Here is a 22,252-nt window from a genome sequence, read left to right as displayed (position 1 = left end):
AGTGGCAAACACACCCAGATGAGCGCACATACAAACACACATGCAAGATACAAAACACAGACATTAAGGCAGGGTTGGGGTCAACTGTAAACGTAATTGATAATTACCATTAAGGCGTAATTAAAAATGTAATTTCAAAAAAAAATCTCTTGCTGTTGTAATCATAATTAAATTGTAATTGAGTTTAGATAATTGACTTTGTAATTGCCATGAGAATTCTATAAAAACTGTCAATCATAATTTTATGCAAATTTGGCAAACCATGTTACAGTTCTATGTAGTTCTGCACATATCTAGTTAACAATTTTTAAAATATGTTTCATATCATGCTTTCCAACATTTTGTTATCTAAGAAAATTAAAATTGCGGGGTATGCTGGCACAAAGAAGGCTCAGATGCCTACACCAAAAATATAAAAATCTATATTTTCATGGATTAGGAAGCCTAACAATGAAACCAATAGATAGGGAATAAATTAAATTATGGATATTTGTTTTTAATGTTTTTACAGGTGATTTAGGACCCGCTATCATAAGAGATGCTAACAAAAAGCTAACGTAAGAGAGGTTAACTTTTATTAGATTATTTATTTCAGCCTCAGTAATTTTCATTTATTGTGATTGAAGTTTATGAATTGAGAATGTCATAGTAATTGACTTTCTTAGGATAAAAAAGAATTGTAATTTAATTGTAATTTGAAAAGATGCTGATCACTCTCTTCGTAACTGAGCTGTAATTGAATATGAATAATTGAAGACGTAATTGCATCTGAAAAAGGTAAATGACCCAAACCCTGGTATAATGACTTTTTTACTGAGATGCAGCACTCACATATCAAGACATGGTTTGAGTTGATATGCACACACATATGACGACACAAAAAAATAGAGAAAAACATTTGCAACACTAATGCACAGCTTTGCAAGGGGAAAAAAAACTATTTACTGGTATTTTTGTATGATTTATCGTGGCGCAGAAAGGTGAAATTGTGCATAGGGAATATTAGTTATTCCAGGGATTGGCACAGAGTATTTTTTCCTCCCTGTTTCATGATTCACGGTTATTGCCAAAATGTGAAATTGAGTATATGAGTATAACCATATTACCTTATGATAATATAAGTAATTGAAGAGATTTAGGGGTCTGGGGAGACAAGATGTTGCATGTATGGCGGGTGCCAAAGGAAATAGAAGCTTATCAGATAGAAATCACTCTCCAAGCAGAGATGACACATCAGTAAATGTAGCTTTTGTGGCCCATTGCTTCGTATTGTTTGGAGTTATGTGCAGCCCGTGTTATGAGATGTTGAATTTTAATCATTTGACTTGATGTGAAGCATGCTTGTGCCACATGAGAAAGCTGCCCCCACCTTCTGGGAGTCCCTCCCAAGCCACATCCGCAACTGTACCGACCTCCCATCTTTCAAATCACTTCTCTAAACTCACTTATTTCTCTCAGCTTTTAACGTTTAGCCATGTACCCACTCACTCATTTCTTTTCTCTGATTCATATTCTTCAATCAATGTACTTGTTGTTGTTTTTATGCTGTAAAGTGTCTTTGAGTGTCTCGAAAAGCGCTTTTAAATAAAATGTATTATTATTATTATTATTGGTTGTTTGTGTGCGCTTGTATCTGAAAGGTGGAGGGAAGATTTCAATGATGTGAGCTTATTATAAGTGCAGCTTTTGGTGAATACCTGGATTTATGTCTTTCTTTATTGCATTTCACATTTAATGTTGGAGGAGCAGATCTGGGTTAGAGGTCACTCCTAAATGGATTTGGTTTTTCCTTAAGGGAGGCTCATCCCGCCTCTGAGTGACTCTGAACGGTGCTTTCAATCAGCGTTGCCACCACTCACCGTGGTAATGGTGTCCAGGGCTTCATTATGAAGCTCATTAAGTCTCCTTTTTTAGCTGCATGGCTGTTCAAACTTCGATTGTTAATGGCATTTTGTTAAGGAGTGAAAGGAAGCAGCCTGCCTTGGTGTTCCCGACCAGCTGCATGGTTTATCTAATTGATCCTTATTGGTTTCGTTAAAACAGACATTGCCAACTGGTGGCCTGGGGACCACATGCAGCCCTTGGTCACATTTTTTTTGTGGGCCGGAAAAAGAATGCACAAAATGAATGGGAAAACACACATAATGAAAGAAAAAGGCAACAACAACAAAAAGTACAAAAGAATGACTCCAAAACCCCAAAATGGCAAGAATAATACACTTTTTTTCAAAAAAACACAAAAGACCAGAAAACACACAAATGGACAAGAATCTTACACAAAAATGAGGCCAAAAAACCAAAATGACAAGAAAAATACACAAAAATGATTCCAAGAATACACAAAATGACAGAAACATATACATAAATGACTCCAAAAACATACAAAACAAGAGCAGTCAAAGAGTACAAACCTTCACCAACTGCCAAATATCCTAGATATTGCCATATATTAGCAGTTATGTAAATCAGTGATATGTATATTCATCCAGAATTTAATGGAAGTCAAAAGACTCGCCAGTTAAGTTCTAAACATTGGTTAAAATATTACCTCAATATTCTAAATGCTGACATGAATATTACCGGTAATAATGTGCCCATTGGATGTGACAATCACATTTTTGTGTCCCCCACTGTGACAAAAGTTGCCTTGGCAGCTTTAAAAGACAATATTAAACAAAATGGTAATATTGATCTCTGTCAAACAGAACAAAATGGTTGAAGATTGGGGTGCGGCCTTTGACAGAAGGTTTCAGACATAAAACTGATTCATTAGGAGTATTAGTCCCTTTAAAGCTGCAGTTTGTAGAATCCTCTCTCCACTCCGTTTTGAAACCGAAACTGAAACTCAACCTCCCTTACTGGTGTCTTTGTGAACGCTCTTAGCGACTTTTTTTTCAATAGAAACATAGTGACAAGCAGTGTTGTGCTAGTTACTGAAATAACATAACTAGTTACTTCATTCACAAAGTAATTCAGTTGCTATTTTGATTACTTTCACCAAAAACCGAGTTACTGTAAAAAGTTACTTTTGAGTTATTTAAAATTAAAAAAAAATATTATTTTTTGGGTCATTTGTGTCCGTACAGCTTCATATCAGTGTTGTATCAGAAAATAATCCACTGTTGATCAACTCTGCGGTGGAGGAATAGTGGTTAAGGAAGCTGGCTTGTAATCAGAGGGTCAGTGGTTTGAATCCCTCTTACACCAACTGCTCCTTTATTAACATTGCTTTGGATAAAAGCCTCTGATAAATGAAATGTTATTGTATCCAACCCACAGCATTCACAGTACTAAACTCTGCTCAGTATTAGTCTTTATAAACACCAATCTGACTGAAGCACTAAGTGTTTTTTCAATGCCAGCTTATTTACCTGAGACCAGCAGAAACTGAAAATGTCAGAAGGAATTCTGAAATCATTAACACAAAACAACCTGGATATTATTCAGAATCAAAAATTAAAGTGGCTTCAGCATTATAAAAACAGTTGTGTTTAGCCCTTACAATATTCCCTTACACTTAAATACAAAAACTAGCAACAATGTACAACATAAACACAAAAAACCTTCTAAAATAAATAAATGAAAGCAATCTGAGTTAACATTCAGAACACATTTTGACCAACTCTGCTTTGCAAAAAACTGCTATGAAACAACTTTATGTGCATACAAAGCACTAAACAGCTGCTCCAAAGTTAAAACTGAGCAATTTTTCAACCTGAGCACAACTTAAGAGTTGCACCTTAACATATGTAAAGTAAGTTCAAAAAGAGACGTTTTCTTCGAGTAAGGAATATCATTTAAAACATTTGGGAAAACCTCTGCCACTTCTAATTCTACCTTTTGAACTTTCTTGTCCTACATATTGAAGTTATTATGGTTGGACACACTTTCCCAGCTGGTTGGCTGTGTCTCTACTAATTCATCCAAAACCACCATAACAATGGTGACAATCAGTTTTTTTTGCTCCTTTAATTGGAACCAATAACAATCTTTGCATAAATGTTTCCGAGACTAACAATTAGCATGATTTGTGATTTTGTTCTTTCATTTCCTTTTTTTTTTTTTGCCCAACAAGCCTTTCAATCATTTTTTGTAACATTTAAAAGTGCAGGGAAAAAGTCAAGCATCCACCAGTTGGACTACTTTTAATAAGGTTTTTCTATTGTACCACTGATGCCCACAGGAGCGCAGAGAGGCTGTTTATCTGCTTTATAACCATGGTGTTAGACAGTAGCCTAGCATGCATTGGTGCTAGGCTGTAAAACCTTTCCTAAACAGGTCACTTGAGATTCCGAGAAGCATACCGATGCTGCTTATTGACGCAATACATCTTCAACAGAGTCGGCAAACGCACTTTGATTGAGTTTGCATGGTTAGAACCTACTGTAATTAGTTAATAAATATAAAGCCTGCAGTCAAGGTTTATCATCCAGGCTCCAAACATGTAAAAAAAAAAAAAAAAAAAAAAAAAATCAAATGGACTTGCAAGGAAAAAGAAAATGAAAAAACAAACGGCTTGATAATGGAAATTAGTTTTTATATTGTATGACTATTACACATTAGATATAAAGTAAGGGTTTTAATTTGATAAAAGCTGGTTCTTTGTTCAGGATTTCTTTAATTGTGCAGGTGCCATTTAACTTTAAATCTTTTTGACCCCTCCATTTTCAGAGTAATGTTACAGTGCAATTTTTGTTTGTATTAATATATATCCCAAAACTCTGCAAAAAATGTTTTCTGATTTCAAACTAATTACGTAGTTTGTTAGTTTGTTAGGAACATCGAGCACTCAGACAATTTAGGAAGTGCTCCAAAGGCAAATTGTCTTGCATGACTTTAACAGCAAAAAATAGTACACTGCAATCAGATTGAGATTTTTTTTTTTTGTATTGTACTGCTTATTTTTCTTCTTTTTTTCTTTAAAGCAACATAAAAGAACATAGTTAGAATCATGACCATTGAACACACACAAAACGGGGCCTGAAAGATGCACTTTCTATGTAATGTTTGTGATTTATAAAAATAAGTCACGTGAAAAGTTACTTCTCCTATCATTCATGAACGCCTACTTTATTCTGAAATTCCCTTTCGTTGTGTTTTCTGATATGACTGAGCGTTAAATCTCATTAGTCAGTAAGCTTGTTTCAATGCAAGAACCATTCATGAGCCTCTTTGTATTGACCGGTTATGGTAGAACGTGGGTGTATCAAGTGAATTCACCAGCTCAAACTTTATGGTTGATTGTGATTTATGAAAGGAAAAATGCTTGCAGGTGTGTGTGCCCACGGTTCTATAAAATGTATTTTTTTATTTAGCGCTGCACACTTTCAGAATTTTGGCACGCAGACTTTTAGTTTGGACCCGACACGTTGTTTTATAAATGAAGCCCCCACTCCAGATGCTGCATTTACTTTTTTTGTTTTTTTAACTAACAGAATACCCTAATATGATTTTAGATATTCTCTTAATTTTGAGCGATAAAAAAATAATACATCTCATGTCTTTTTAAAAGAAACAACAAAAACACATTTTTTCTTTACTGTGAATAATTAGAAAATGTAAATCTTCTTGAGAGTATGCAAACAATAAATAAATGAATGCAACATACCGACAGTTTATCACACATTAAGAAAATAAAAAAGTGTCTATATTATAATATATTATATGATATTGCTTTAATTTACCATGCATTATAGTGCATAAACAGAAAAAAACATTTCAAGGTATTTTCTTGCTCTCTGCTGCAGTTTGTAAAGGCCAAAATGTCACCTAAAGTGTTTATGGTTTCACAAGGAATCCAAAAAATGATGCTGGTACCAATAATCTAGCTTTAATCGAGACAGCATATTAAGACTAATTTAAAAGGTGTGATTGGTTATTAGTCCAATAACAGTACGATCTTTCTCGCAGAATATGGCTTTATCAGTGTGATGAAAACCAAATGTGGAGACAGCAATTGGCGTCGGATGAAATGAAACAGAAAAGAAAAGCTTGCTGCAGAGTTATGGAAAAACAACTTTTTGGTGGCACTTTTGGTTTCACTTTAACACTAACCAGTGGCTGGTGCTAGTCTGAGTAGGACATATGGTCTAATGACAACGCAGTATGTAGTGTGGCGTACACATAGCATACAACATTATTCTTTAGATCAGGGGTCACCAACTTTTCTGAAACTGTGATCTATTTCATAGGTACTGTATAGTCAGAAGGGCTAACAGTTAGAAAAGCACTTCTTAAAAACTACATTTTCACTGTTTCACGGTAAAATAATGAGGGCTAGCAGTAACTTAAAAAGGTTTCTACCTTTTTGAGGTGTTAAAAATATATCTTATATATGATATATATATATATATATATATATCATATTATATTTAACATACCCTTGACCATGCACCAGAACTGCAACACTTAAAAGCATTTGTCACAATGTGTCAGTGAAAATAAACATTTAATTATGGTTAATTTTATACTAAAACGTTATCACGTGCAACAGTATTCATTATTTAACACCTCTAAGTACTAACTACATCTGTCATATGTATTTATCTTTGTGATTTTAATCCTGGAATTCAAATTTTAGATGGAGCTAGAGCCCCTGAGGGCACCTCGCATGGTTCATGTGGGGTACCTGGGACCCGCGGGCCTGCTTTAGATCAACAGCAGGTTCATACTGAAATGCATTTCAGTCTGTGATTATTTATATATTTTTGTTTTAAATGAAGGCATTCTTTCAAGGTGAAATGCTGTTTGCCTCCCCGACTTTGTGCAGTCAGTTGAACAGTTTTATTATTCATCCCATGACTTGGAGATACTACAGCGTTCTCTGCTAATAACAAGCTTGTCAACAATCCCGCTCATCGTTTACCCCCCAGGACGATGGCCCATTCATTCCATTCTCCGTGTTGAGAAATCGCATTGCTCAAAGTAAATGAACATTTGGATTCAGAGTATCCATTCTCATTTTATTTAGCAAATGTGCTTAGCTGTTGCCACGCAACAATGCTCTCCTTAGCAAACCCCCCCCCCCTGTCTTCTTCCCAACGAAGCCCCTCTCCATCTAAAGTGACAATGTCACACTTTCTTGCAGATGGTGCTTAATTTAGCTCTTTTTTTTTTTTTCTTTTTGGTCACAGTTGCTATTCGATCCACGTAGGTGAGAGGGTAATGAGATTGAATCTTGATGTGCTCACTGAATCCTGCTGGTTTGTCTCTCGCCAGGGATGAAGGACGGTGTAGAGGCTTCCCGTATATTACTTCTCTGCTAGGGTGGATGCTGGGCGCACTGCAACTCTCCCACTCCGCTAGGCACTGATCCAATAAGAATCAACACAAGGCAGCGATCGATATCACATGTCCCACTGCCATGCAGCTTCCACTTTAACTCATATACGCCTGTTAGAAATGGCATAATTGATTGGCCTCCGGTTCATCATTCCTCTGATATGAAGCTTTCAAAAAAAGAAGAAAAAAAAAAGACAGCCAGGGCTTAGGTGTGAGCACAGACTAGTAAGCTTTCATCGTCTACGGCTGCTCAGAACCGAACAAGGGCTTTATTATGAGTGTGCATGTGCTTTTCAAATCTTTGAGATCAAAGAAAGAGATTCAAGACTATAGCTGTCTGTATAAAGGGAACTGAATGAAGAAGTACCGTTCAAAGAAAAGGAAGTGTTAGTGTGTGTGTGGGGGATTGTTAGGTGGGTATTGTTTATATTCCTTTTGTCATCTGGTAGTCTTTAAGTTTATTACATCCTGGAGGCACATGCTGTATAATCTGCTAGTTTTGTCTTCACTGCCTGTCTCAGAAAACAAGTCTGATTTTCAACTTCCACTAAAATACAACATTCCTCCCTCACCCTTCCCCCCTTTGTCCACTTTGAGCCATTCTTACCTGCTTCTGTTTCATACTCGTGTCTGACATTTACCTTCATTTCCTTCTTTTGTTTGTTTGTTTCTCGTCTAGCTCCACACTGATATGGACAGGAATGATGGACGCACTAAGTATGTGCTGCAAGGCGACGGGGCGGGCTCCGTTTTTGTGATTGATGATAAAACGGGCAACATCCATGTCACCAAGCCGCTGGACCGTGAAGAGAAGGATGAGTACCGTCTCATTGCCACGGCCACCGACAAGCAGACCAACCGCGCCCTAGAGCCCTCATCAGAGTTCATCATTCGGGTGCAGGACATCAACGACAACCCCCCTGTCTTTGAAGCAGGACCCTACAGCGCCACTGTGCCAGAGATGGCAAATATAGGTACGGCATGAAGCACGTTGTTACTGAAATTCTTCAAATGGCTGAACCTTATGACAGAAATCCTTATCCTCTTTTATTAACGCCAAAAACTCATCTGAACTGAACTTATGTTTTAATCAATTGCTTTGTCATGTCACCACAGCAGAGCTAATTCAAAGAGACCAACCATAAGAGTGAATGGTATTTTTTTCTTAAACCAAACCTATTTTATATAAACTATTGAAAACCAAAATTTTGGTATAAATCGTGATGAAAACGACAAAACAAATGTTCAGAAAACAAAGCACAAATAAAACCCCACAATCACATTCTCCCAATTCAAATCAAAGTCTGTATTTAATCTTATATCCTTTTTTTGGATTGTGGACTTAAAGTGCACTAAAAGCAAATCTTTTTTGGTATGAAGTAGTTTTGTTGATTGACTCTTGTCCAACTTCTTCTTTTGCATATTTCAAGTTGGTGTATTTTGATGTTTTGGTGGGTTCTTATGTCATGAACCACCACTGTTGGCCCCACCCATCCTATAAAAACTGTCATCTGTCAACTCTACACTCTGTGATGAGTAGGTTGGACTGAGAGAATTGTGAAAAGGGAGATATAGTGAGTATTGAGTAGTAGTTAGCATACCATAGATTGTTCTTTGGAGTATTTATATATTATATATCCCTTAATCAAGGCATATTTTTAATTTCTCCGTAATGGCACGTCAGCTAAAACCTGTGGTTTTGTTACTCTTCAAGGTAAATAACACTTTGCCACTGACTGAATCGTCTGTTCAACCCTTTACACACCATGTTGTGGTTGCAAGCTGATGCTCTTCCATTGAAAGTAGTTTTGGGGTTGATAATTTTCAGGCTAAACGAAAACTTTTGATATTGCTGTGAAATTCAAACCTATGGAGAAATGGGGTACTGCATAAAACCATAGAACATATAGAAAGCCCATGCAAGTAAAATATAGTTATAATGGGCAACCTTGTTGTCATTCAAACTTGAAATTGAACAAGGACGAAAATGTGTTCACAAATACAACTTGGATTTTCACCATGTATATCTGTACCTTATCTCAGGCTTTGTAAGACCCTAGTGTTGCATTAGGTTGCTGTTTAACTACAATTAAAAGCCAAGGTTAGTTTTGCCCAATTGATAAGATGGAAAATATCTTCCTGTAATATACAGCCTCAGTGGATGGATGGATTGCAATAGAATACAGCTCCAATTTAAGATGTTAATCTTGAGTTGTTCTATTGAAATAGCCTGAGGTAGTTGGAAAATGTCCCATTATTTGAATTTCAAGTACAACAAAGTAGCATTAGATGTCTTTATGTGACTGCAGTATCTCCATAGTCAAAGTACAGCACAGCATGGTGATACCATGATTGCTCTTTATAATTGCAGTCCCGCTGACTCCTCACATCAAACAAAGAGATTTTAACCTTTACACCACAAAGACGAAAGTAATGTATTTCTGTTACGCTGGTGCCTAGAAAACATGCTAGTTTTTACAGAACAACCACTTTATCAGCAATTTTATTATAGTCTGAGTTTTAGATCTTTGATTTATCAAATCCTTTTCATAGGTTGTTTTTAAACGCTTCTTTTTTATTGACTTTAATCTGACGCTGTTGTTTTCACACGTCAAAATTATTACGGTCACAACAAAAGGCTCAAATCTGCATGATGATGTCACACATCTGCATTAGCATAACGTTCTCCAATCAAAGTGATTTTTTTTTTTTTAATATGCCTCGCAATATAACCACTGTACTCAGTTTCTTGTTTAGCTATTTCTAGATAAATGCACGTAAAATGTGTGTTTTTGATCAGCTTCAAGATTTCAACTTCAAAGGTTGTTGTTGTTGTTGTTATTTTGAGGGATGATGTTCAATGTGAGCGGAAGACTTTCAACACTGACGTTGAAAAAGCGCACTTTCAGTCTAAATTTAATCAATCATTTCAATGTCACACAGAAAACTTAAAGCTTAGGCTTTTAAATTCACCTTTCATGCACGTGTAACAACTGGTGAAAACAAATTGATCAAGGACATTGCAGTACAGCAGGTTGGTGTGACGGTAAAGTCACACAAGGGGACATTTTATGAGTAAAACAAAGGAGACTGAAACTCAGCCTGTATATTTTATACATCATTGAAATTTCTTTGCAGTTTCATTTTTGATTGATTGAAAATGTTATTATATAATCAAATAGCCCTTTTCACCATAAACAGTAATATATTCTAGCTCTAGAGATGCAATATTTTCCAAAATATTAAAACTCTGCTTTGTTAGGCTGCGTGTACGCTGTTTGCTTTGGCAGCTCTGCTTCTAACTACTCTAAACAAAGTGTAATGATGTATTTAATGTAATACTAGTGTTGAAATAATGTCACCAGTCACAATAAAACCATCAAAGGCTCAAATGTGTGCTCGTATGAATAATGGTAGACGTGTCAGGCTTGTGCTGTATCACACCTCAACTTTTATTCCTCCTTATTGCTGAAAAAAGAAAGGGCAGTTTCACAGCAAAAATAAGCAATTTAGTTTTTCCAAGTGCTTGATTCTAACCCCTTTCTGCCCCTAAAGTTATCAACAATATGACTGAATGTGGAACGAGGCGAAATTAGTTGCATTTTATCGTACACCAAGATCTTGCACTGATCAATTTAATATGAATAATTCTGAAATACTTGATAAACAAAAAGAGAAGGTGGCTTTTGGGTCCTGTACTACGAAGCTGGATTTCTTTTTACTGCGCTAACTAACGGGCGTTATTCAGTGTGTCCTGTACTATGTACTGATGCTGGTTAATTTCTTAACGGGGTAAATCACCATGGTTACTTAGGCTGAACGGCTAACCTGGTCGGGACCAGGTTAAGATGTGGATCAAATCTGAGCAAGTATAAAAGTCCCGCCTCCTGACCAATCAGTTCTCTGCATGGATGGACACGCTGCTGCATGGATCTGATCTGACAGCTGACAGAGACAATATGTAGGCATTGATGCCAGGGTTCTCACCAGGAATTTTTCACAGCATATGGGGATCGCATGGCGCGCAAGCAAGTGCCACTGGCACGGAAAATTTTGAATTTCTTAAATCTCTGAGGGCCAAATTTAGTAGTTAAGCGAAAGTTTGTTTTTTGTTGTTTTAATTACATTTTTCAGTTACAATTACGTTTTTGATTACTCATGTTCAATTACAATTAAATCATGATTACAGTGACCAGCATTTTTTCCAATTATAATTAAATTACAATTTTTTTTTTTTTCCCCTCAGAAAGTCAATTACAATTCCGTCCTCAATTCCTAAAGTTCAATTACAACTAATCACAATTACTGAGCCTGAAATAATTAACATATTACGTTATTTTAGCTTTCTGTTAGAATCTCTTATGGTAGTAGACAGACAGGAGGTAAGTAGACAGACAGGAGGTAAGGTAGACAGACAGGAGGTAAGTCACAGAGAAGGAGGTAAGTCACACGTGATGTTCTGAGAGTCACGTGACAATCTGTGAAAATTCAACATGGCGGCTCGCCGCCGAGACTAGTTTACCGATCCTGCTTACGTGCACATATTAACGATTTTTACCGTTAAATCAACGCCACCGACGAGAGCCGACCACGCGCCCCCCCACCAGCCAGAGTGGAGGACCTCGAGGATTTCATCGATAGATATTACGCTGAGTACGTGATGGAGACCGGACCGAAAGCCAGTACATCAGGTAAGTCGGCCAAGCGCCGAAAAAAACGATTCGGCTACCGATACGTCAGACCTCGAGGTAGAGTCCCACACGGAACTCCTACAAACCATAATTAAGAGGCTGGATGTGCTCGATTTACTGCACCGAGACGTTCAGGAAATGAAAGCCAGCCTGGAATTTGCCTATCAACAAATCCAGGACTTACAAAAAGACAACCATGATATCCATTCGGCTTTATCTGCGGTGAGCTCCGAGGTAAAAGAGCTGAAAAATGAAAACAAGTCTCTTAAAGAGACTGTCCTGGATATCCAATCTCGCAGTATGAGAGACAATGTGATTTTCTCAGGCATCCCAGAGACCCCCAACGATGACCCAGATGCTCTGCTAAAAGACTTCATGTCGTCTGCGCTTAAAATCCCGGCAGAAACCGTGAAAAACATCACATTTCACCGTGTCCATCGCCTCGGACCACGTAGAGGTAACCGGCCACGTCCCATCATTGCCAAATTTGAGCACTTTCAACAGAAAATCCAGGTAAAAAGTAAAGGTAGGGAACTTAAAGGTACGCAATTCGGCATGAACGATCAATTCCCTCGGGAAATAAACGAACGTCGAAAAACCCTGTATCCTATCTTTAAGGAAAACCGACAGAAAGGCAAAAACTCCAAACTGGTTGTAGACAAGCTTTACATAGATGGCCAACTGTTTAGGGATTCAAACATCACCCCCCTGGCTCTACTGAGAAAGACAAATCTAAAAATAATAATAAATAAATAAATTAAAAAAACAAAACAAAAAAACGCACACGTGATATGTGAGTTAACACTCAAAGGATAATTCTCCACTTAAGGTGAAGTTAAGGTGGCATTATTTTAAAGTTAAAATAAATATATGTGATGTACGTGTGTATGTATATGTTTGTGTGTGTGTGTGTGTATGTATATATCTATATATATAATTTAAAAAAAAACAAAACAAAAAAAAAATATATATATATATAACAAAAAAAGGCAAATAAAACCAATAAATACATTTAAAAAAAAAAAAAAAAAAAGTGTGTGTGTGTGTGTGTGTGTGTGCGTGCGTGCGTGTGTGTGTGTGTGTATATATAAAAATAGAGGGAAAAAAAATAAAATAAAATAATGATAATTCAAAAAAAAAAAAAAAAAAAAAAAAAAAAAAAAAAAAAAAAAAAAAAAAAAAAAAAAAAAAAAAAAAAAAAAAAAAAAAAAAAAAAAACACGGATAGGTGTATATATGGACACGTGTGTGTGTGTATGTATGTATGTTTGTATGTATGCTACATATTAGCTTAGATTTTGGTAAACACTTTTCGGCACGTACTCTCTCACAGGACACTCTTTACCGTCATGTCAACTCTCTCTTCTCCCACCCCTCACTCTTTTTTTTCTTTCACATTCACTCAACACCCACAACACCCCCCACCTCCTACACCTCCTATAATTACCCCTTGCTCCTTTTACTCTTTTGATACTGGTTGTTGTTGTTATTGTTGTTGTTGTATGTTTGTGCTTTTCACTAACCTTTTTGATCCAGTCATTTACCACGTGGTGTTATCGCATGATAAGTGTGTCTCCTCTTCTTTTTTTCTTGCATCCAAGCCTTTTATAACACAGTTGTGCACAAATGACCACAGACTCTCAGATATGCTTACACCTGTATGGACTAACATTCACCTCATTCTATGTATCAGTTTACAGTAACTTCTTGGAATGTGCGTGGCATTCGCTCGCAGGCTAAAAAGATTAAGATATTTGACTATGTTTCAAGATTAAATGCAGACATTGTCTTCTTTCAAGAAACTCACTTACTTAAATCAGAAGAAAAATCCCTGACAGATTCAAATTTTAATAAAATATATAACTCATGTTTCAATTCCAGACAAAGAGGAGTCTCGGTTCTTCTCAACAAAAGGTTACCTGTTAACATAATCAGCTCCGTCATAGACCCAGAGGGTAGATATATTATTATCAAAGTAGTAATCTATAATAAATGTTTCACAATTCTAAACCTCTATGCCCCCAACAATGATGACCCTGATTTCTTCCATAGAATTTTCTCAGAGCTCTCAGACCTTTCTGCAGACTCATCTTTAATCATCGGAGGTGACTTCAATTTGGCGCTCAACACATCATTGGACAGATCTAGTAAGTGCTCAAATACAAAACCATCTCGATCTGCTAAGGTATTAATTGATTACATGGAAGATCTTGGAATAGGAGATGTATGGAGACTGAATAACCCAAGTAAAAAAGAATATACCTTCTTCTCCCCCGCGCATAAATCCTTCTCCCGAATCGACTTTTTTCTTTCAAATAATTCCATCATACATAAGATGTCCTCTAAAATACATCCTATAATTATTAGCGATCATGCCCCAATATCCCTCACCCTGCAGTGTGACTCTAATCAGAAAGTATCCTCTCTATGGCGCTTTAACACCTCATTACTTAATGACAGTGAATTTGAAAAAATAATAAGAAAAGAATGGGAGGACTTTCTATTGACAAACGACTCCCCGGAAATATCACCGTCCTTACTCTGGGAAACTGGCAAGGCTGTCATTAGAGGGAAGATTATATCATACTCTTCTTTTAAGAAAAAACAGGAACAGATAGCAGAAAAAACACTTGAAGAAAAAATTAAGAAACTTACGGAAGAATACGCAGCTAACCCATCTGAACTTTTATGGGAAAAACTTCAAAATACAAAACTTAATCTGGATATCATCTTATCTAAAAAAACCGACTTCATTTTGCAACAATTACGATACAAAAACTTTGATTACAATAATAAATCAGGCAAATACTTAGCAAATCAGCTTAAACACAATAAAGAAAATTCCTTTATAGCAACAATTTCTAATAACTCAGGTCAAACTTTAAACTTACCTCAGGACATTAATAAAATTTTTCGTGATTATTATCAAAACTTATACTCATCAAATTTAAACCCTGACACTGAAGATATTAAAACCTTTCTTAATAAACTAAACCTACCACAGCTCACTATAGATCAGAAAACCACCTTAGACTCACCATTAACCTTACAAGAATTACAAAATGCTTTAGACAGCATGTCAACAGGCAAAGCACCAGGTCCAGATGGGTTCCCTGCTGAATTCCTAAAACATTTCTGGTCAATGCTGGCTCCACTATTTTTCAGAGTAGTAACAGAGATCAAAAATAAAGGTTATGTAGGAGGTCACATGAATACAGCGAACATTAAATTGTTACTTAAACCAGACAAGAACCCCATGTTACCCTCAAGCTATCGTCCCATCTCACTTATTAACACAGACTTAAAAATTATTTCCAAAGCACTCACATCCAGGTTAGAGAAAGTAGTACAGTCAATTATACACCAAGACCAGACAGGATTTATTAAAAATAGACACTCCACAGACAATGTGAGAAGACTGTTTAATGTGATCAACATGGCACAGAACTCTAAAAAGAAAAAAATAATCTTATCACTCGATGCAGAAAAAGCATTTGATAGAGTAAACTGGTCATTCCTCCTAACTGTCCTTGGCAAATTTGGCTTCGGAGAATCATTCATACAATGGATCTCCACCCTGTACAATAAACCTAAGGCCTCAGTAACCACAAACCAAATAACATCCCAAAGCTTCACACTGCAGAGGGGAACCAGACAAGGCTGCCCACTCTCACCTTTGCTTTTTGCAATATTCGTTGAACCTCTCGCAGCAGCTGTACGTCAGAACTCTGTTATTAAAGGAATCCACTCATCCATCTCAGAACACAAAATTAATCTTTACGCGGATGACATCTTACTCTATTTGGAAGAACCGCAATCCTCTTTAGAGGAAGTATTTAATCTAATAAATAGCTTCTCTAAATTATCAGACTATTCCATTAACTGGACAAAATCATCAATCCTCCCTTTGACAAAAAACTCATGGAATCCTGCAAACCAAAATCCACAACACCCCTCCACCACAAATACAATTAAATATCTAGGCTTAAATATATCACCAAACTTAAATGAATTAATTAAACTAAATCATGATCCGATGTTGGACAAAGTCACAGAAGATCTGCGGAGATGGAACAATCTCCCCATCTCACTACTTGGCAGGATAGCTTCAGTTAAAATGAAAATCTTACCTAAAATAAACTACCTGTTCTCAATGATACCACTGAAACCACCAAAACAATGGTTTCAAAGATTAGATTCTGCAACTACAAAATTCTATACTAGAAATAAAAAACCTAAAATAAGCCTTTCAACCCTTCAAAAAAACAAAGACGAGGGTGGTTTAGAAGCCCCTAATTTCATGCATTATTACTTAGCAAACCAAATATTATATTTAACAGAGTGGCTAAAACCAAAAGAATACTACAACACCTGGCTAGAAATAGAACAGTTAGACTGCAAACACATTAAACTCTCTGATCTCCCTTTTATCACTGCGACCCTCAAACATCACAACTGCTTTAAAAACCCACTAATTGCCTCCACACTGACTGCATGGTGGAAAGCCCTGGACATCACAAATGTCCAATTAAAAATTAGTATACTGTCTCCAATCTGGCACAACCCTGACTTTAAAAATAAAAAAACACCACTCTATCTGAAAACATGGGAAGAGAGTGGAATCACTCATCTCCAAGACCTTTTTGAAAATGACAAGATCAGGCCATATAACAATCTAACCCAAGCATTCGATATAAATAAAAGTAACTTTCTACAGTACTTACAAGTAACAGAGACAATAAAGAAAAATACTCCACTAGACTTAACTACTTTACAACCTCCAGAACTGGCTATATATATGAAAAAAATCTCAACAAAATCAAAAAAACTCTCAAAAATATACAGAGCGCTCTCGAACACTAACTGTAATTACTTACCAATCGCGAAGTGGGAGGCCGAACTCTCAATCACCCCGAGCACTGATTTCTGGACAGAAATTTGTTGTAATACTTTTAAGATGACAAAAAACACAAACCTTCAGCTAATTCAATACAAGGTCCTCCACAGATCCCACACTACCCAACAGAAAATGCATAAAATGGGCTTCTTAGCAACAGACATCTGCTCTCAGTGCACCCAGAATACAGCGGATTCCTATCTACATGCCTTATGGCTTTGCTCCCCAGTTCAACACTTTTGGATTCTAATCACTGAAAAACTGTCCTCCATTTTGGACTGCAGGATTCCTTTATCTCCAAATCTTTGTTTGATTGGAGACCTGACAATGCTTCAACTTCCAGCAAACCAATCACAATCAATCCTTGCGGCACTAGCCATAGCAAAAAAAACAATATTACTAAATTGGAAAGACAAAAAATCCTTAAACATAAACCAATGGCAAAACCTCCTCACAGAATTTATTTCCATGGAAAAGATGTCTGCTCTCAGAAAACAAAAAAAAATAACGTGCTTTGAGGAGCGTTGGACTCCTTTTTTAATTGCATTAAATCTAAATTTTTAAAACCCTGATGATCTAGCCTGCAAGCGACTGCCAGCACCACTCTAAAAAAAGAGAAAGAAAGAAAGAAAAAGGGAAACTGAACAAAAACAAAAGAAAGAAAGAAGAAAAGAGAAAAAAAAAAAAAAAACACAAAAGAAAAAAAAAAAAAAAAAAAAAAAAAAAAAAAAAAAAAAAAAAAAAAAAAAGAATCTCTTATGGTAAATCAGCTGTAAAATAAACTAAAACATTTAGCTATCATTTAATGTATTTCTTATGTATTGGTTACCTTGTTAAGCTTCATAATCAATGAAAATATAGGATTTCATAATTTTGGTGTGGACATCTGAGCCTTTTGTCAGTATACCCCTCGATTATTTTATTTTTTTTAAATGGTAAAATGTGGGAAAGCTTAATATGGAACATATTTTAATAGTTAACTACATATATGTAGAACTGTACATAGAACTGTGACATGGTTCCCCCAGTTTTTATAAACTCAATTACAATTTAAAAATGATTAGGATTATTACAATTATTATTATAATTATGCCGTGATTGTAATTCATGATCAATTACGCGATTACAATTATAATGGACCCCAACCCTGTCAAGAACCGTCAGCTCCTACACCAGGACATCTAGAGAGGAGAAAGCTTAGACTGCAGAGAGAAAAACATGTTCCAGAATCAACATTTAGTTTAAAGTCCTATTGGGTCTATTTTGACCTGCCAGATAGTGAAAATATGGATGAGTTAATCTAAAGTGAAAAGAGAGAAGGAGAAGACCTGGACAGTGAGAAAGGTTCATGGTGGAGAATACATTTAAGGGTTTGGGTTAGGGCCAAGTATTCGGTGAGGGTGGCATTGTAAATGCACAAGTTTAACAAGAACCACTAACATCAAATTGCAGGTTAAAGAGGAAAAAAATAATCCTCCTACGAGCTTCGAACATGCAGTGAAGTGGCTCCGGGCCATGGGTGAACTCTGAGCACAGGAAATGAGGAGCAAGTGCTTAAAAAAAATCTTCATCATTTGGGATTTTAAGGCCAAGGGTTGATATTAATTTATCTGGGTTGCACTTTGGCCATCAGTACAAGACGAGAAGTTTTTGGCTGTACCAGAGAATTACATGTTGGGTCAATCTGGGTTCAAGTCGAGCAAAGTCTTTACTGGCTCTCAGGTCGGTAGTATTTGCATTTCTTGACAACAAAGCTGTAATTACCAGTATAAAGAGTAACCAGTCAGATTATAGGGATGGCACATTCTAGCCTATGACAATGCAATGAGTGGCTTGAATACCCTGGTGAAAAATAAATGTGTTGGGATCAATTACAATTGTAATCACGTAATTCCTAATTAATTACAATGATGGCATAATTATAGTTGTAATTGTTCTTTTGAAAAACTGTTGCTGACATAATTGTAATTAAATTGTACTTGAGTTTAGATTATTGACTTTGTACATGTAATTGCCATTAACATTCTATATAATAATAATAATAATACAATGAGAATACCACTAACTATAATATAAAGTATTAATAATAATAATGATAATATAATGATAATTATAAGAATAGCAATAACAATAATACAGTAGTAGTACAATTATACAATAATAATTGTAAAATGCAATTATACAATGTTGTCAATAGAAAATGTATCTATCTATCTATCTATCTATCTATCTATCTATCTATCTATCTATCTATCTATCTATCTACAGTATCTATCTACAGTATCTATCTATCTATCTATCTATCTATCTATCTATCTATCTATCTATCTATCTATCTACAGTATCTATCTACAGTATCTATCTATCTATCTATCTATCTATTTATCTATCTATCTATCTATCTATCTATCTATCTATCTATCTATCTATCTATCTATCTATCTATCTATCTATCTATCTATCTATCTATCTATCTATCTATCTATCTATCTATCTATCTATCTACAGTATCTATCTATCTACAGTATCTATCTATCTACAGTATCTATCTATCTATCTATCTATCTATCTATCTATCAATCATGTCAGACGTTTATTACAAACAAACCCCGTGAAAATTGCTTGAGAATTGAGCGATTTATGACAACTTTAAAAGTGTAGCACATCATTCCTCTATACATGTAGGAGTGATTGCCACCGGTCCAAGATGGCCGCCCTGTTGACGCACCGCTCTAGTGGGCTGCAGCAGTCAATGCGGCGTCTACGTATTATGATGTCTATGGTTATGGTTAAGTGGCTAAATTAACAGGGATTTTGCACTGTCCTTGGTGCTGAAACATGGCAGATTTTGACAGCTATCACTCAGAGAAAGAGACAGATGTGCTCCGTAACAGGCGATTGTCCGTGCTTCTTTAACGCTGATTCATCATTCATTTATCAAATTATTTTGTCTCTCTCTTACTGCCAGAACAACACGCGGCCGGCGTTCCGGGACCTGATGATTTACAAATTAAGCACTGCTGTTAGGATACTTTTTATTTATTTTCAAAAAGTACAAATTTCAATTTATTAGTAAAAACTGTAATATACCATACTTAAAATACAATAAAGTACATTTTACTTTCACTACATATCTCTGACCAGATTGCTCAAATTCACAGTAAAAGGAAATATTGGAATTTGAATCAAGATAGAGACTCTGCACATTGTAATGTAAAGCATAACAATGCCTGAAGCAAATGGTTTGTAGGCACAAAATGTACTTCAATCCCTCTTTAAACACTGTTCAAACCCACAAAAGTAGGAGGAACTTTATTGCCTTTAGAAGCAAACAGAATTGCTTTTAGGAAAACTTGAGTACTTCTTTTTAAAGATGTCGATACCATTGTAAACAAGTCATCCTTAAGCTGTGAGTTGAAGAATATAGGTCCTTACCATCTGCCACTAAAAGGTTTCTCTAAAACATTTAGGTCCCACTTGTGCTGAATTGTTTATTTCACATTAGAATAATGACCCAACCAGCAGCCTGTGGGCCCGGCAGGGACCAAGAAGAGAAGAGAGGGGAGATGGAGATGAGTAATTTTTAGTAATCTTATCAGCTGCTTTACGAGCGGCTGCTCCTCACAGCAGCTCCATCTTCAGATTGAGTTGTTCAGTCAATCCTGGATTCAATATTTACTTGACAATTCAATATTTATGAAGGCGCTGTGCTCCACGCATGACTTATGGGAGATAGCAGAGCACCAAGGATCCTATCAAAGACTCGTTACATGCAACATTTCATGGGGAAAAGTTGGGATGGGAGTGTGTAGATGCCAGTTCGGGTGGGAGAGTCTCATCCGCAGCGATGATATGCTAATGGTGGTTTGCCAGAGCTGAGCCAGTGTGCGCTGCTTTCACTTGACTGGGTACAAATATCTCACCAGATGTGTGTGTTTACATTCTGGGAGAACAACTCACTTTTTGAATTTAACCTTTATTCAGTTCAATTCAACTGTCTTTATATGGCACAAATTGCAACCAAAGTCATCTATCAAAATATAAAATTCCTAATGAGAAGGAAAAAACCCAACAAAATCTACCTGAACAAGCATTTAGCTACAGTGGGAAAAAACAAAAAAAAACAACTCTCTTTCAACAGGAAGAAATCTCCAGCAGAACCAGGTTCAGAGGTGGCAGCCATCTGCTTTGACTGGTTGGGGTTAGTGGACAAAAAGAGGAACAGAACAGGATAGAGAGATAGAACATCAGAGTGTCCCAGACTAGTTGAGCCGTGAACCACAGACTAGGAACTGCCAGCTCCATCTTCACGACACCTGAAACGGAAAAGAGAGAGAAGGGCAAGGAGAAGGCACTGACTGCAGAAAAACACGATACAGTATTAACAGGTCTGCCTGCATGATTTTGGGCTTTATTCATAGTGGTTAGGTTAACGCTTGTTCGAAAGGCGACAAATCTTTTCATGTAGATTGGTAAGCTAGCGGCGACTACATGGTCTGTAAATACGACCAATACAGACGAGCCCATGTCCGCTCTAGTGGTGAAATTAAAAACTAAAAATTAATATCTTATAAACAGTGAAATCCATATTTGTACTGTACATCTGTAAGCTGGGTAAATCCTTTTGAGTCTATACTATATTACTTATATTACTATTGTATAAACAGTGAAATCAATATTTGTACTGTATATCTGTAAGAGTCGATTAAAGGTGCAGGGCGATTAAAGAAGGATAGAACTATTATATATCCCTATAAAAAAACACCTAGCACACTTTAGTGGCAGTGCACAACATGTAGCAAAGCAAGAAATAAGACCCCGCCCTCACAAGTGTCAATTTAGTCAGCCGTCATTAAACACTGAAAAAAGAAAGCATGGACAACTTCATTAAAATGTTTCAGTTGGTAACATCAAAATGGGTTAAGTTCTTGGAAATTAAGCTAATAAGTTGTATTACCGCAATTGATTTGATTGACATGGACTTGGTAAATTAATCGTTCTTAAATAAACGTTTTGCATTTATCCAACTTACTTTGCTTGTGAATAAACCACATTGAAATTATACTTGTCATCTGTCCTCGAAGTTGTTCAATAAAAATGTCCAGGAAGAAGGTAGAGAAAAACCTTTCAAAAGCCAGTCAACTTCAAGTTTTTCATTTGGATAACCCAAAAATGAAATACTGATCCTCTCAAATCTGATACTATCTTCTTTTTTCCCCTTAAGGCTACAGCACCAAGGAGGAGTTTAGATAAACAGCCGAGCTTGCTCAAGGACCCATAGCGATAACAGACGACAGGGTTCAAACTAGCAACCCAAGTCCGCTTCCATAACTAATTGGCCACTACTCGGCCAAACCTTTTTTATAGTAACCTTAAAAGGAAGT

General features: G+C 36.3%; 1 protein-coding gene across 1 annotated transcript in view; it reads left to right on the top strand.

Annotated features, from left to right (window-relative positions):
* cdh24b (cadherin 24, type 2b) overlaps positions 1-22,252 on the top strand; it is a 239,553-nt gene that overhangs the window by 103,531 nt on the left and 113,770 nt on the right. The window contains exon 4 of the mRNA XM_028472395.1: positions 7,961-8,255. Within this exon, the coding sequence (XP_028328196.1) occupies positions 7,961-8,255 (295 nt within the window). The remainder of the gene's footprint in view (positions 1-7,960; positions 8,256-22,252) is intronic.

Source organism: Gouania willdenowi, chromosome 17, assembly GCF_900634775.1.
Source record: "Gouania willdenowi chromosome 17, fGouWil2.1, whole genome shotgun sequence".
Lineage (NCBI taxonomy): Eukaryota > Metazoa > Chordata > Actinopteri > Blenniiformes > Gobiesocidae > Gouania > Gouania willdenowi.
This window is presented reverse-complemented; position numbering and strand designations above follow the sequence as displayed.